Source organism: Solea solea, chromosome 1 (genome assembly GCF_958295425.1).
Source record: "Solea solea chromosome 1, fSolSol10.1, whole genome shotgun sequence".
Lineage (NCBI taxonomy): Eukaryota > Metazoa > Chordata > Actinopteri > Pleuronectiformes > Soleidae > Solea > Solea solea.
Window position 1 is genome coordinate 1,939,775 of NC_081134.1, and position 15,004 is coordinate 1,954,778.

Here is a 15,004-nt window from a genome sequence, read left to right on the forward strand (position 1 = left end):
CACGGTGACTCACTATCAGAGAATCACTGCCTGGGGGTGGATTCTGGGTCCTGGGCTGGAGGCAGACTTTATGAAGTGCTACATGAGCAGCAGCGTTTGGAGACACGTGTTTCCATACGAGCCGCGTGGAGGCAGAGCACAAGAATGTGAGGAGGCTTCATGAGAATGTCTTTAACTAAAAAGGGCGTGGTGGTTAAATGTTGCAGTGAGTACATGCAAAGCATGTCTAAAGCCTCGGCACATTCATCCTATTTATTTTTATCGTAGTTAAAGCTGTCATTAACAAATTTGAAACGGCAATTTGAAATAATTCAGTTAGCAAATCGCAAAAGGCTACAACTTAATAGAATGGACTAAAACTTAATTACAGTATATAGAATATATCTTAGACACCATGTCTTCAATAAAGTTTATTGGAATTATTTGGATTTTGACTTGTGTTACTTATGTACTCACTTTAAGGGAGTACAAAGACTTTTGTTTGTCTTGATTTTAAAAGGGAAACGTTTGATGGTGCTGGCTCTTTTATTTCAGGCCGTATTTAAGTCTTGACAGACAGATCTGTCGCTGCGTCCACCATCAGCTGTGATTGAAAAAGTTAACACTTCATCCACACGGAAACAGAACTTTCCACTTTTTACAAGTTTTCCGTAAACATAGCAACGGATGGTTTCAAGAAACGTCTTTAATGCACGTGAAACCCTGTGAAATAACTCTAAACGCTGTAACATATATGCCAGGCCTGTATGTGGTGCTGCTACAGGAATACAGTTAGGGAGGTGGGGCTATGACATCATGGCAGATTTTCCTAAACTCGTTCTCGTGTGTATGGGTCCTCTGACTTTATTTATTTTTTTTTTTAAAAAACATTCTTATCAGACAAAACTCTTCTATCAGCTATGATTAAAAAGTTCTGTTAACATTTACTTTAAGTACAAGTTTCACCTTGTCTTCAATCTCATAAGAGAAGTCCTTGCTCTTACTTTTAACCTTTGTTTTTTACACAATAGTAGTACTTTGAAAAACAAAGTAAAAACAAATACAGAGGAAAGAATGAGCTTCCTGTTTACACCAGCACACTTAATCCCAGCTCAAATGTCACATGATACAGGGGATCCACTGTTTTTCTGATAGCAAACTATCTGGCCCATTTAATAAATATAAACACCTAATATTATTCCAAAAAGGTAAACCGGACATTAAACTTTCATTTTTATTTAATAAATCTCAAGTAAAAGGCACAAATACACCTCCTGTAAATGGTGTGGTGGTTAAATGTTGGGAACTCAAATTGGAAAATCACAAAGGCTACAATGTAATAGAATCGAACTTTATTATCGCGTATATATTAGAAAAGCAGAACTCATAGGTATGTTTGTAGGTGTATAATTTCTTTCAAATACAAAATAAATAGTTTTGTTTTCGAACATTTGAAAGATTGAAAGATTTGTGCATAATTCATGATTTCTGACCACCTTTACTGCCATCTAATATTGTTTTGAATAAGTAGACATTTTTATTTATATTATACTATAGGGTAAGAGTTATATTATATTATTTTTATTTTGAAAATGCCATTGTCAAATGAAAACATAGAAGAACGGATCATTATTTTCACTTTGTTGTCAGTCTAAAGAAGGAAAGAGAGGCAAAGAGAATGTGAATGCTAAAGTTGTACAGATTAAATGCAAAAGCCTGATTTTTCAAAATAAAAGGGGCAGCATTTCCAAAAGTGCTGGAGCTCAGAAACTCCAAATGTACACATACTGTATATATGTAGTAGAGTCTGGATACAGACGAAGGCTGACTTCTCTCCTCCCCCTTTTTTCTCTCTTCCACTTTATTTGCTTTGGAAATACCTCGCCCAGCTTTCACAGTCATCATGTTTACATTAGGCCCTCTCTCTCCCTCTTGCTGTCCCTCCTGCACCAGCCCTTCCTCCTCTCTCTCCCTCATTCATCCCATCTCATTCTGGCTGTTTTGTACTAGAGTCCACACTGACAGGGTTAGTGCACGTTAGTGTATTTTTACTTCCACATGTAAAGATTTCATGCAGATACAGAAGACAAAATCACTTTTACATGATGTGTATGGACACTCATTATAAGCAGTGTCAACCAATCACAGCTCGTTCACCTCTGTTCACATGATTAAAACTAATACTTAAGCCAGTTCATTTATGCAAAGTTGCTTTGCTAAGGGTGTACTGCACTACACACTGCTGGGGCAATAAAATAATTATGCACAGTCAAATCCAGCGGATGTCACATCCTGTTATAAATGACACAAAAGGTTGACGTAGAACCCGTGCATATCTTATGTAACATGAATCTGAAACTGTGAAGAATTCCGGAGTATGGATGGATGAGAATTTTAAAAGTATATTATTTACAGCAATTTTTAAAGCCTAATCCTGCACAAACCTGCACAAAGCCAACGTTAACAAAATGAAATGGTTCATTAACTTAACTAAAACATATGAAAATGTAAATCATTTAAATGTGACCAGGCTGTGGCCCCATGAGATTAGATCTGGCTTCACCACACAATATGCAAAGCAAATGAATGACCAGTAAAATTTATATTTTAGCTAATGTATGTTGTACAGAGCTGTCCACTGTAAATATCTTTGGGTGTCTGTCCCTAAAATTGGAAAAAAACAAACATATTATGACAGCCCTAGACAATATAGAATATGGAATGTGGGACCAGGTAAGCTTGTGTGGAACTACTGGACCAATGAGGACCTCCATTTTAGTATAATTTGAAACCACATGTGTGTGTTTGGGCAGGAAATGAGCACAACTCTGTAGCCACTGAAAGTTGAAATATAGAGAGGCCTTGAGTTAGATGTTGACAGACTCACTGGTTTTATTTCAGCAGATTAATTGCAAATTTCCAGGAAGTGTATACTTAATTAATGGAATTAATGGACATTTATGGCAATTAACTGGATTAAAATTGAAGGTTGGGTACAAATACAATTAGTCAATAATATATTGTAGTAGCATACTGTTGGCTAAAACAATCAGATCTGATGCAAATACAGTTGAAAATCACTGACATCAACAGCACACTGCAGGGCTGCTGAGGCCACACCCCCTTCATGCACAGTGTGCATTCCTCCATCAGAGGACATGGATGTTTTATAAGAACTGGATAGAGGATAGAGACCCACCCCCCTCTGGCATGCAGCTATTCTTTTCAGTGGCCACATGTGGTACTGCAACAAAAACAAACACTCATGTGGCCCAAAAACTTATTTTCCCATCGACCACAATAACAAAAGAGACACCTGTAAAACTGTTCACAGGACACCTTTTACAGACATTTATAGATTTATAGATGCTATATTTGGTATTCACAGAAGTGTATTTGTTTCATTTCCAATCCCATGGAAAGTTTCCTATTTTGAAAAATTACAAAATTCCCAAACAATAGTTCCGATGGAAATTTTCTGGAAATGTGCCAGAACTAGAGCCGAAACAATTAATCGGTGAATCGATTATTAATCGATTACTAAATTCATCGACAACTACTTTGATAATCGATTAACTGGTTCAAATTTTTTTCATGAATAAAACAAGATTATGTTTGTTTAAGCTTCATTTTGGTTTGTGGACAAAACAAGACATTTGAGAACATCGTCATTTCCAGGTTTGACGAACACCGCTCAACATTTAAGGTTTTCTGACATTTTATGGATCAAACGATTAATCGATTAATCGAGAAAATAATCGACAGATTAATCAATTATAAAAAATAATCGTTAGTTGCAGCTCTAGCCAGAACTGAGGAATTCTCCCTACCTTTGCAACTCTACACACAACAGGCTAACAACAGAAAATCAACACAGGATATAATGGGATTTCCCCCCTCTAACAAATAGTGTATTTTAATAAAGTAAAAATAATGTTGTATACATAAACAACATAGTGCTCTGATTGTCTAGTGAGAGGAGTATATAATGCTTACTAGTTTAGGGCATGGATATTTCCACGCACCCCTGGTTTGCAGCAGAGAATTAACAGACAGAGTATAAACGTTGTGATTGACCATCTGTGTTTTGATTGAATATTTTTAACATTAAAATTTTCCCTTTTTTGTCGTTAAGGGTTGAGGAGGCTGATGTGGATTGATGTGCAGAAATATGCACGTTTTTTTTTTACATTTACTACAGGGCAAAACCTAAAACCACTGCAATTTGTCTGTTTAGTTGACATGGAAAGTGTAGACCACTGCAGGCATTACATCTTTACACACACACGCGCACACACACTCGCTTTTTATACACCCTCTGTTTCTATTTTCCCTCTCTCTCTCTCTCTGCTCCTCACCACAGTAATATGATCTCTTCGATCAGGCCGGCAGAGCTGTGAATCAAAAGACACAGAAATAAAGCACAAACCTTACTGCTGGCCCAGCCCCACCCCCACTCACCCCCACCCTCCCTCTCTCTCTCTCTCTCTTTTTCTCATCTACATCATCCCTACCCCCAACAACCTTCCACTCCCTCTCTCTAGTCCCTACCCCCCAACCACACAGCTCTCTCTCTCTACATATATATATTTTTACACACACATTTATATATATATATATATATATATATATATATATATATATATATATAAATGTGTGTGTGTGTGTGTGTGTGTGTTGCTCACTGACACCACACTATTGTGTGTGTGCAAAGCCACACTTGACCACACTTCATGTTCCACACTCAGACATCATCAGTTTGTGTTCAGCACAGCAGGTTTAATTACTATTTACCGTGTGATTTTAATGATATGACGGCACAATTAAAAGAGTAAATAGTTAATAAAGACGCTGGCGGGTTCTGGCTCCACTGAGGTCAGACGCTTGAGATCAGTCATTCATTATTGATTCATCTGACGATTATTTTCTCGGTTAATCAAGTACTCGTTTGAAAATGCTGTTTCCCCAAACCTCGAGGGCCCGGTGATGCTAATAAATGTCTTGTTTTGAAGAAACAGAAAATATTCACATTTTAAAAAGCTGAAAGTTTAGAGAAGCTGCTTTAATGATCAAAAAAAACAATCAATTATCAACATAGTGGATGATTAATCTAGTAATCGATTAATAATCAACTAATCATTGCAGCCCTAGATGTGAGTCAGCTGCAGTACAAAATCCAAACTCTCTGCATTGCCTGTGACCAGAACTGGACCAATACCGATACTGAGTATCGTATCGGCTCATCCCAAGGAAACGGCCGTTGTCACGATGAAAGATTTTTGTTTTAATTTAACAGCTTCAAAGTCATTGTGATTGTTGCATGGAGGTTGGGGGCCTTCTGTCTGACAGCTTCACAGCACTACACACACACACACACACCCTCGCCAGGTAATCCAGGTGCCAAAAGATCATGGTAGTGATCATGGCAGAGCCGGCGAAAAAGAAGCTGAGAAAACCGTTGTCGGAGGAAGCGACTTTCTGACCAAGCAACAGACCACACACACACACACAAGTAAACGCGAGACCACTGTTTAAAAACGCCAACATGGCTCCACGTCATGGTCAGGAGAGGGGAAGGGAGGTGGGAGCGTCAATGATCAATGCCACAATGGATGGATGGATGTTTACGGCTGTGTCGTAAAAATATGTACAGTAGGGGGAGCTCCACAGAGAAAAAGGCGAAAAAGCGACCAAACTTGCCAAGTTCCGCTATGCAAACGACTCTTTTTAACAAAATGAATGAATGAAACTTGGACAATCATAGAGTGCAGAATCATCCATGTGGGCATCCTAACTCCTAAACTGAACACGTGGGAGTTTAAAAAGAGACGAACCAGCCCGTCAGTGCTCATGTGAAAGCAGGAGGCCAGAGCGAGTTTGACAAAGGAGCCAGTAAAAACACAGAATATGTTGAGAAAGCGTTCAGCACGTTCCTGCTGTTTGAACACGCTGGTAATTATCCCACCACAGGTCACAGGTCTGCGTCGAGTTCCCCAGACGCTGCATATGTTAGGGCTATGGTCAGATTACCAGCAACATCTGATTCAAATTTGATTCAGACCCCATTACGGTTCACATTCATCACTGCGAGCGTCCTGCATCAGAAAGTGAAAGCATCACATTGGTGTGAGCGCCACTGATGCACCTTCTTTGATACACATTCAGGAAAAAACGGAAAGTACTGCAGTGACTTTGCGGGTGAGATTCAGCTCTAGAGGGCGACACTCTCAAGTCAATGATATCCAAGTTCAGCAGACGCAAACAGAACAAAAGCCTTATAGATGCTGGTATGACCACATATTGGATATATATCTGATCCAGGTGGTGCACATACTGAGGTGATGCAGATCGGATCTGAAAATCAGATTTCTGTGTCCTCACAAGGCTATAAAAAACAGATCATCTGGTAATCTAGCCTTAATAACCACTGGGCCAATAATGACTGAAATATAACCACATGAAAAGACAGCAGAAACCGGACAGTGGACACATTGGACATTTTCATGCTTATTATTGTTTTTAAAAAAAGACCACAAAATAAAAAATAATGAACCTAAATGTCCCATTTCACTCAGATGAGACTGAACACAGGTTAATCATATCTGTCCATATCTTTAATAGCTACTCCTGATTAAATAATTAAGTAATTCATCACTGTCAAATGTGCAGAGTCTTTGGTAAATTACACTGTAAAAAAAAAACCATCTCTTTGTATACACACACACACACACACACACAGAGAGAGAGGTTTGATAACAGAAAAAACAAAAGGTGTCAATTTGCATAAAAATGACACAATCAACCAATTAAAAGAATAAAATGGTCCATTGCTGACTATTAAAGTATGATAAATCAGCCCAATTAAAATGTACCACAAATGTTGGCCATATTTTTGTCATAATTCAAAAGTTGTTTTTATGAAGTTTAGGTAATCGATGACCCCATTTCATTTTTGGAATGTTTGGTCTGCAGATTATTTTTAATTTCAAATACATAAGTCAGTAGTGGTGGCACTCGCCACTGACACTAAGATACCATATTATCACAATATTAAAGTCACAATACGATATTATCACGAAATTGCAAAAATACTGAATTTGCGAAATCTCAGCTCTAGTGAGAGTAAACACTTGGCACCATCTAGTGGATAGAAACGTAATGACGGTTACAAAAATCATTTACATATTTAAGTTCATTATTTTACAGTTGCAGGAATAAAAAGTGAACTGACCAAACATGTTGCCCAAAGAAGTCGACATCATGTTTTGGTCGTTTCAACTTACGACACACAGGAAGTGATTCCCTGAGCTATTAAAGTTAGACAGCTGCAAGCGTTCTTGCGTTCCCATTAGGAATACACGCGTTATACACGCGCATATATTTTGGTTTTAGTTTACACACAATGCCCTGCGGTGTACCCACAATGCCCTGCGTTGTAGTCCGCTTCCTGCATTTGGTTCACTTGAAGCAAACCAAGACCTACCGGGGTTCGCATCCGAGTTCGGTTGCACACCTCCCCAAACAAACAAGGACTTTTCAAGCAAACAAACTAGGGTTTGATTAAGAAGGGCTGGTGTGAATGCACCCTAAAACAGGAAGCCGAATAAGCAGCTACCTCACTGACTTCTATGCTAGCGCCCTCTACACATATTACTTTGTATATCTACATGTATATCAGCATCTGCTGTGACAAGAGTATGAAAAACAACAAACATTATTTGTTGTACATTATATATCGTTACGGCTATCAGCAAAAAGTCCAATATTGTGCATCATTACTACTTTCAGATGAAGGACACAGTGTACAAATAAGGTTATATCATTTCTGAAGACAAAACAGAGACAAAGTAATCAACAACAGCAAAGATCACCAAAAGCTACGTACTGCAGCTTTAAGATCAGCAGTGGTTTCACCCATAAAAAAAAAACACTATAATGGTCAAACCTCTAATGGAAACCAGGTTACAGATGTAGGTCTGCACACACACACACACGTTTCTAGCTATGTTCCAACCTATTTTGTTTTTGTTTGATTGTGCCGTGAATGTGACCCTGACCTTGTTCTGGAGGGAGGAATAAAGCAGAGTATCATGGTCATTTATGCCCCACAAAGCAGAAAATAAATGAGGTTTTTATTTTAAAAAAACAAACAAAAAACGTGCATTCAACCAACCATTCTAAATGTAATAGACTGAGCACAGCACCACTGTTTGTGCGTGCAACATTTTACTTTTAATCAAAGGTACAAAAAAATAAAACATTTAAAATGTGGACTAATAGAGACTCGGGATGAAACTCTGCTGAGCGGATGTAATAAGAGCCACTGAGGGAGAACCCTCACCTCCATTAGCTGCGTTAATTAACTGTGACCTAATAAAGCAATTAATTACCACTTAATTGGCAGAGCTGGGAGATGATGAATGGACAGTGAGGTGAGCTTGTTAAGGCAGCACAAAGGTGACTTTCATGTCCAAAATCTTATCTTTTCTTTCTTTCTGTATCTACAGCTTACCTTGTTGGTCCCGAAGGCCGGGTCAGGATAGGAGAGCTGCCCGAGTCTGCTGTGGTTGGACACGGCCAGAGGCTGAGGTGGAGGCGGGTAAACTGTCACATCCATGGCTCAAGGTACATCCACTTCTCCCCGCTGAAATGCGTGTCTTTCTTGTCCGTCTTCTGTTGGGAAAACACGAAAGTAATGTCCGTTTTTATGATTCCCCGCACTTTCTGTACCTTTTTTTTTTTTTTTTACTTTTTGAAATTACAGTTCAAGTTTAGCCACTGTGATAAAAACTGAACAATTGAGGCGTAAATGGAAGAGTCGTTGAAGTTTTTAGGTGGATGCTGTGCTCTCCACGCCGGCTCGCATGCTCCGGTGGCCGCCGCTCAGGAGCAAACTTCCCCGGCGAAAGGACTTTTTCTTTGACGCCCGGCGTTAACGTACAACAGTTCACTTTTTCAAACCACAAAACCCACCAGTTTTCTCTGTCTTTCCTTCGCTGCTGTCTGTGCGCGTGGAGTGGACAGTGGACGTGTTTGGACCCGTCTGTCTGTCTGTCTGTCCCTGTGTGGGACTTCTGTCTGTGAGTAGCTTCACCGCTGCTGCTCTGCTGCTGCTGCCGCGCGACTGCTCGGTGAACGCGGTGCTGCGCGAGCATCACACGTACAAAGGACGGCTCCGTCATGCTAGCGGCACGCAGCGACGGAACCCGGATGTACTGTCCGTTTTCAAAATAAAAGCGCGGACTGTGTCAGGAAATGGGGAAAAAAGTCGATCAGCTTAAAAAAAACTATTATTATTATTATTATTATTATTATTATTATTATTATTAATAATAATAATAATAATAATAATAATAATAATAAATAGACTAAAAATACTATTTATCTACTATTTCACCATTCCAATCCATACTGTACCAAACCTGAACTGCACAATGACGGAAACAAGGCATATGTTTTTTGGGGGCTCCAGAAGTGCATGACACTACTCATAAAGGGGCCCCATTAAGGGGGTTTAGATGTAACGGTGGTGAGCTGAATTGAAAAAATGTGCCAAAATTGCCTAAAGTTACACACTGCAACTTAAAATAAGTACAAAACATTGGGTTGTATTTGGTTTGTGTTCATACAGCGCTTTTCTAGTTTTGATGACCACTCAAAGCTGCTTTTGCACCAGAGTTTTGCCATTCACCCATTCACTCACTTTCATACAGCACATCTATGTGCAGCACATTTTTTCTATCACTCATCTTTCATACTCATTTACACACCGTCAGGAGCACTGTGGGGTTACGTGTCTTGCCCAACCACACATCAGTATGTAGATGAGTGGAGCTGGGAATCGAACCCACAACCTTCAAGTTGACCACTTAGCTACTGTAGCTCATTAGAATTAGAATAAAAATCATTTCAGAAAAATAGTTTCAGCCAAATTCACTGTTAATGTTTTTTGAGTTAATGCTGCTGATGTGTGCATGAAAAGAAGAAGAAGAAGAAGAAGAAGAAGAAGAAGAAGAAGAATAGGAAGGAAGAGGCCAAAAGATCTTTAACGGCAGATAAACACATTTCCACATGTAAATGTACACAAAATCACACAAAGAGGAGCTCCCTCTCTCTCACACACACAAACACACATAAACACACACATGCACACATATATATATATAGGTGGTGTCACACCTGCATATTTAATATGTTCCTGCAGACACACATTATCACGTAATTACACTTTTATGGTTAAAATGTCCATGTGCATGTTACAGTATGAGCATATGAGCGAGCAAGGGATGGAGAGAGAGAGAGAGAGAGAGAGAGAGAAAGAGACGGAGGGAGAGAGAGAGTACAGACACACAACCACAAAGTGTTGCTATATAAAAATGCAGACTGCAGAGTTTATACACCCAAAATCATGGAATGCACTTTCTCTTTTTCATGCGTTCACATTCTCTCTCTGTAGCACACCACACGCCCACACACACACACACACACACACACACGCACACACACGCACGCCACAAACCAGCCCACACATACTTAGTGCATATACATACGTGTGCAATTCACCCATCCCCCCCACATACACACATACATATATGCACCCCTCCTCTCTGAAAAAAAAGGCATAATTCACTTCCCTATTCTCCTCCCCCACACACAGCTCCTCTGCACAAAACCACACACACACACACACACACACACACACGTGTCTCCATGATTTCAGAGAACATTTCACCGACTGACGCTCATTTCCTGTAGACGCACTCCAGCTTTAACCATATACATTATATGTATATAAACCCATATAAACGCCTGTAACCTTAAACACACATATGTATACATAAACGCGTGTTATGTGAGTGCGTAAACAAAATCAGGTCCCCACAATATGAGGAATATCTAGACTACACACACGCACACATTCACATAAACACACATACATGCACAGATGCCGCACATTCTCTCACTCTCTCATACAGTTCTCACATTTCCATGCATGAGCTTTCCAACATATATGATAGGATGAAATAAATGTATAGATATGTGAAGGATGTATGTGTGTGTGTGTGTGTGTGTGAGTGTGTGTATGTGTGTGTCAGGGGATTACATTATAGATTCATAGTGCTGCACAGCTATCCACTTCTAAGTATTAAAAAAAAAAAAAAAAAAAAAAAAGACAGCCAACCTTTAAAGCTTTCCAGTAAAGAGACGAAGTAAAGAAGCAAAAAAAAAACAGAAAGAAAACAGTGTGAGATTTAAATGATGAAGTCATTTACATATTTACATTTTCTCTCGATACATTTAAAGCAACTGTGCAACTTTAAGAACGATCAGTCGCATAATGATAGATAGATAGATAGATAGATAGATAGATAGATAGATAGATAGATAGATAGATAGATAGATAGATAGATAGATAGATAGATAGGGTTTTGATGCAGCCACGGTTCTCAAACTGTGGTACGTGGTGCCACCAGTGGTAGCTGTTCTACTGTATAAAGCAGGGTATGTCATAGTGGAGTGGAGCTGAGGAATTTTGACCGGAGTGCGTCCAAAATTAAACTAATAATAAAAGAATAATCATTACAGTGTCCTTATCTCTCACTCCGTCTCAATCTCATTTCTCTATACTAGTGTGTGAGGAAGAGGAGGATGATGAGAGAGCAAATTGGATATAAATAGGATGTGACGCATCTGAGGTTTCAGGTTACAGACTATCCACATGCTGACTGACACTACATTTTCCTCTAACTGTCTTTGTTACTCAGTATCACCAAATACAATGAGAAGGAGTTGGTATTATGGTCTGTATTTACATAGAGCTTTTCTAGTCTTGATGAACTGCTTGAGTTTTCATCCATTCACACGCTCTCACAGAGGGTGAAGTGTTTTGCTCAAGGACACATATAGACTAGGGGAGCTGGGAATTGAACCCACAACTTTCCAGTTGAAATACCACTCACCCTACCACTGAGCCACCATGGCTCAATGCTGACTCCACACTTTATTAATACTTTTACTTCTAAAACTTAAGTACATTTTATATCTCTTTTCATACTTATGTACAGTTAATGTCATTTAATTTCAGACTTTAACTTAAGTAATATTATTAAAAAAAAGTCACTTTAACTTCTACCAAAGTCATTTTCTGGTAACATACTTTTACTCAAGCATCCATTTTAGGTACTTTATACAAGACTGCAGATGACAAAGAAATAATGAGGCGACATGACCCTGAAACTACGCTTCATGTTTCATGTCTTCATTGGTCTATGTTGTGTTTTATTCACCCAAGTCTGTTTCCACTGTGCTATGAATATACTGAGTTTAAAAAAAGAGCAATATTTCAAACTCTTGAAATGAAAAGAGTCATCAGACATATTCTACATTTTAAATATGACAGGTTTCAACGTCTGCAGCGAAACAGGTTTTGAAAAATAAAATGGTTACATAGGAAAATCATTTCTGCTCCACACCTGCATTCATGCGTAGGTGGCTGCATCTCTTTCTCTCTCTGCTTTAAATATAGTTGTTGCTTTTTTCAAGTCAGTGTCTGGCTGTGTGGGCTGGAGACGTAATTTGCTAATGTTTTGTGAGAGGGAAAAAAACATTGTCTCTACATTGTGTTTTCATTCTAATCTAATTAGCTGCACGGTTCATGGTAAAGTGTGAGCGGAGGGGAAACAACACGGAGCAGCTGCTGATGAACGAGATCAGAGGAGAAGAGTCAGACTGTAGCGTCACGGCGGAGGATGAATGAACGAGCAAGTTTAATGATCAGTCATCAAAACATTCATTCTATAACGTCTATATAAAAGGGAGTCATGCTCAGCATTCATACACTTTTCACTGTAATTAGAAAGAATCGTGATCCATGATAATGATAATATCACGATACTATGATTCTACAATTATCAATATAGTGCAAGACCAGGTAATCCTTTGACGATGCAGTGGATTTTTAAAGGACATTTGAATAGGGTTTCTTAGGAGCAGCCAATTAATTGGCCAATATCCATCTATCAACCAACTCCAGAGGAAAAAAAATATCTGTGTTGAAATTTACGCGGTTCACTGAATGCACCTCTTAAATCTTAAATAATTGAGTCTTTAAATAGTTTTTTAAACCTTTATTTAACCAGGAATAAAGGAAAAGGGAAGGAGCATTCTGAGGGCAGACCTCAAAGAAAGAGGACTAGGACCGTTACGGTCAGAAAGGAACCTACGGGAGCTGAGGAAGCTCGCGAAGAACAGGACGTGGTGGATAGGGTTGAAGAAAGACTGATTGCAGCTGCAGAGTGTCCAGACCACTGCAGCAGCAGAACACAGTGGATGATGATGAAATGAAAAATGTCTTTTACAAAAGTGTCCTATACATTCAGGTTTTAGAAGTTTACAACTATTCAAACGCGCAGGCTACATAATAAAATATAAAAATATACAGAATGCAGTATAAAATCACATGAATTTCTCACCAAAATCAAGATAAAGTGTAATCGAGTCATTTAAAAACACTTTGTTTGTGTCCAATGAGACCAGATCCTTTAGTTTCAGATCATTTTGTAGATTGTTCCAGCAGAAATATGTGGCTAAAGAGAAGGGATGAGGTAGTCCTACTTACACTGAGATTGGGTCATTGTGGATTAGCCAAGATATCTGAAAATGATGGGTCCAAGAATCTTCAACTCACTATTTTGGCATTTCTTCACATGTCACTGTCTATTTTTAAGAATATGAAGAAGAAGAAGAAGGACTTTGCTTTTGGTGGTTCTTCAGCACAGAAGTTCAAAGCTTCCAATCAGAGATCAGTGATCCAGAAGGTTTCGGGAAGAGGGAGAGAATAAGGATGAGGATTAAGCGTAACTTGGATCTGTGTTAAAGAACTTTGAACAGTGAGTAGAAGAAGTAGGAGATTTTAGGTACCAATAAGTCTGAAAAGTTGTCCCTCTACTTTTCTGACAGATGTAGGTGTGAAGATATGGTTGATGCAGACCCAAGAGGAGGAAATCACATCATATAATCAAATGTTCAGCCTCCATGCAGAGCTTTGATTTGTAGTCCCACATTACAGTTGAAGAACATCTGCTGGAGCCTGGATCTGGATCTACAGACAGGCTGTAAAATGTTCCACAGGAGCCAATTCGTCAGCCGACCGCTCTTCACAAGGTTAAGAGTTGTTTTAATAAAAATGTCTAAAAAATGTGCAAATTTCATCCAAATCTGTAATTTCTATTTTGAGTTATGAGATCACAATTATTGTGTTATTCTGCAGTCGACTCCTTCCTCGTCCAGTTCAGGTCGGTCATCGAGAGCACCTTATTTTTCAATTAAAATATCAATATTCAGCTCAATAATTATTTATCAAGGGTCAGAACGCCAATATATTATAATGTCTTATTGATATTTGTCCTGCTAGTACATGCCATAGAGCATGCTGGGATGTTAATTGATTAATTGTGGAGCATTTGTGTGGAAGCATGTGTGTTTTTTATTTCTTTTATCCATTTAAAGCAGGGGAGGGGAAAAAAACACGTCATCATGCAGTTCTTTGACTTGTTATCAAAGGATATTGTCTGAATGTCAAAGGAAAGGACGCTTTGGACAGGAAGACAATGAGAGACGCTGAAGTCACGCTGAAATAAACCCAGACAAACATTGATTTATTATTAAATTTCATTATGAACCTCGTGCAAAGCAGCCCATCAAGTCTCTCTCTCTCTCTCTCTCTCTCTCTGTGCTGTTTATTTAATTTCACACACACTCACACACACACACACACACACACACTGATCTGACAGTCACATATTCAACGAGTGTCAAGTCCATTGAATTCATATGCACATTTTTAGCTGAGGGTTGATGCATCATTCAAGCCTATTTTTCTCTGCTGTCAACGTTCAATACCAACTCTCATCATTATTTCATAAAGAGCTATTTATTATGCTACTGTATAATAAACACACACACACACACACACAGGTATGGGCCGCTAATCTTCTTAGGACACATATGGATAGCCTAAACCCCT

General features: G+C 38.9%; 1 protein-coding gene across 2 annotated transcripts in view; it reads right to left on the reverse strand.

Annotated features, from left to right (window-relative positions):
* The window catches only part of tox (thymocyte selection-associated high mobility group box), a 47,230-nt gene extending 38,108 nt beyond the window's left edge, over nucleotides 1-9,122 (reverse strand). Inside the window, exons 1-2 of one of the 2 annotated variants that reach the window (XM_058641180.1) lie at nucleotides 8,953-9,122; nucleotides 8,492-8,652 (exon numbers count right to left, since the gene is read on the reverse strand). In XM_058641180.1, the coding sequence (XP_058497163.1) occupies nucleotides 8,492-8,596 (105 nt within the window). In that variant the 5' untranslated portion in view covers nucleotides 8,597-8,652; nucleotides 8,953-9,122. Of the gene's footprint in view, nucleotides 1-8,491 lie in introns of both variants that reach the window. The other variant, XM_058641190.1, reaches the window with a different exon arrangement.
* Between the last annotated feature and the right edge of the window lie 5,882 nt (nucleotides 9,123-15,004).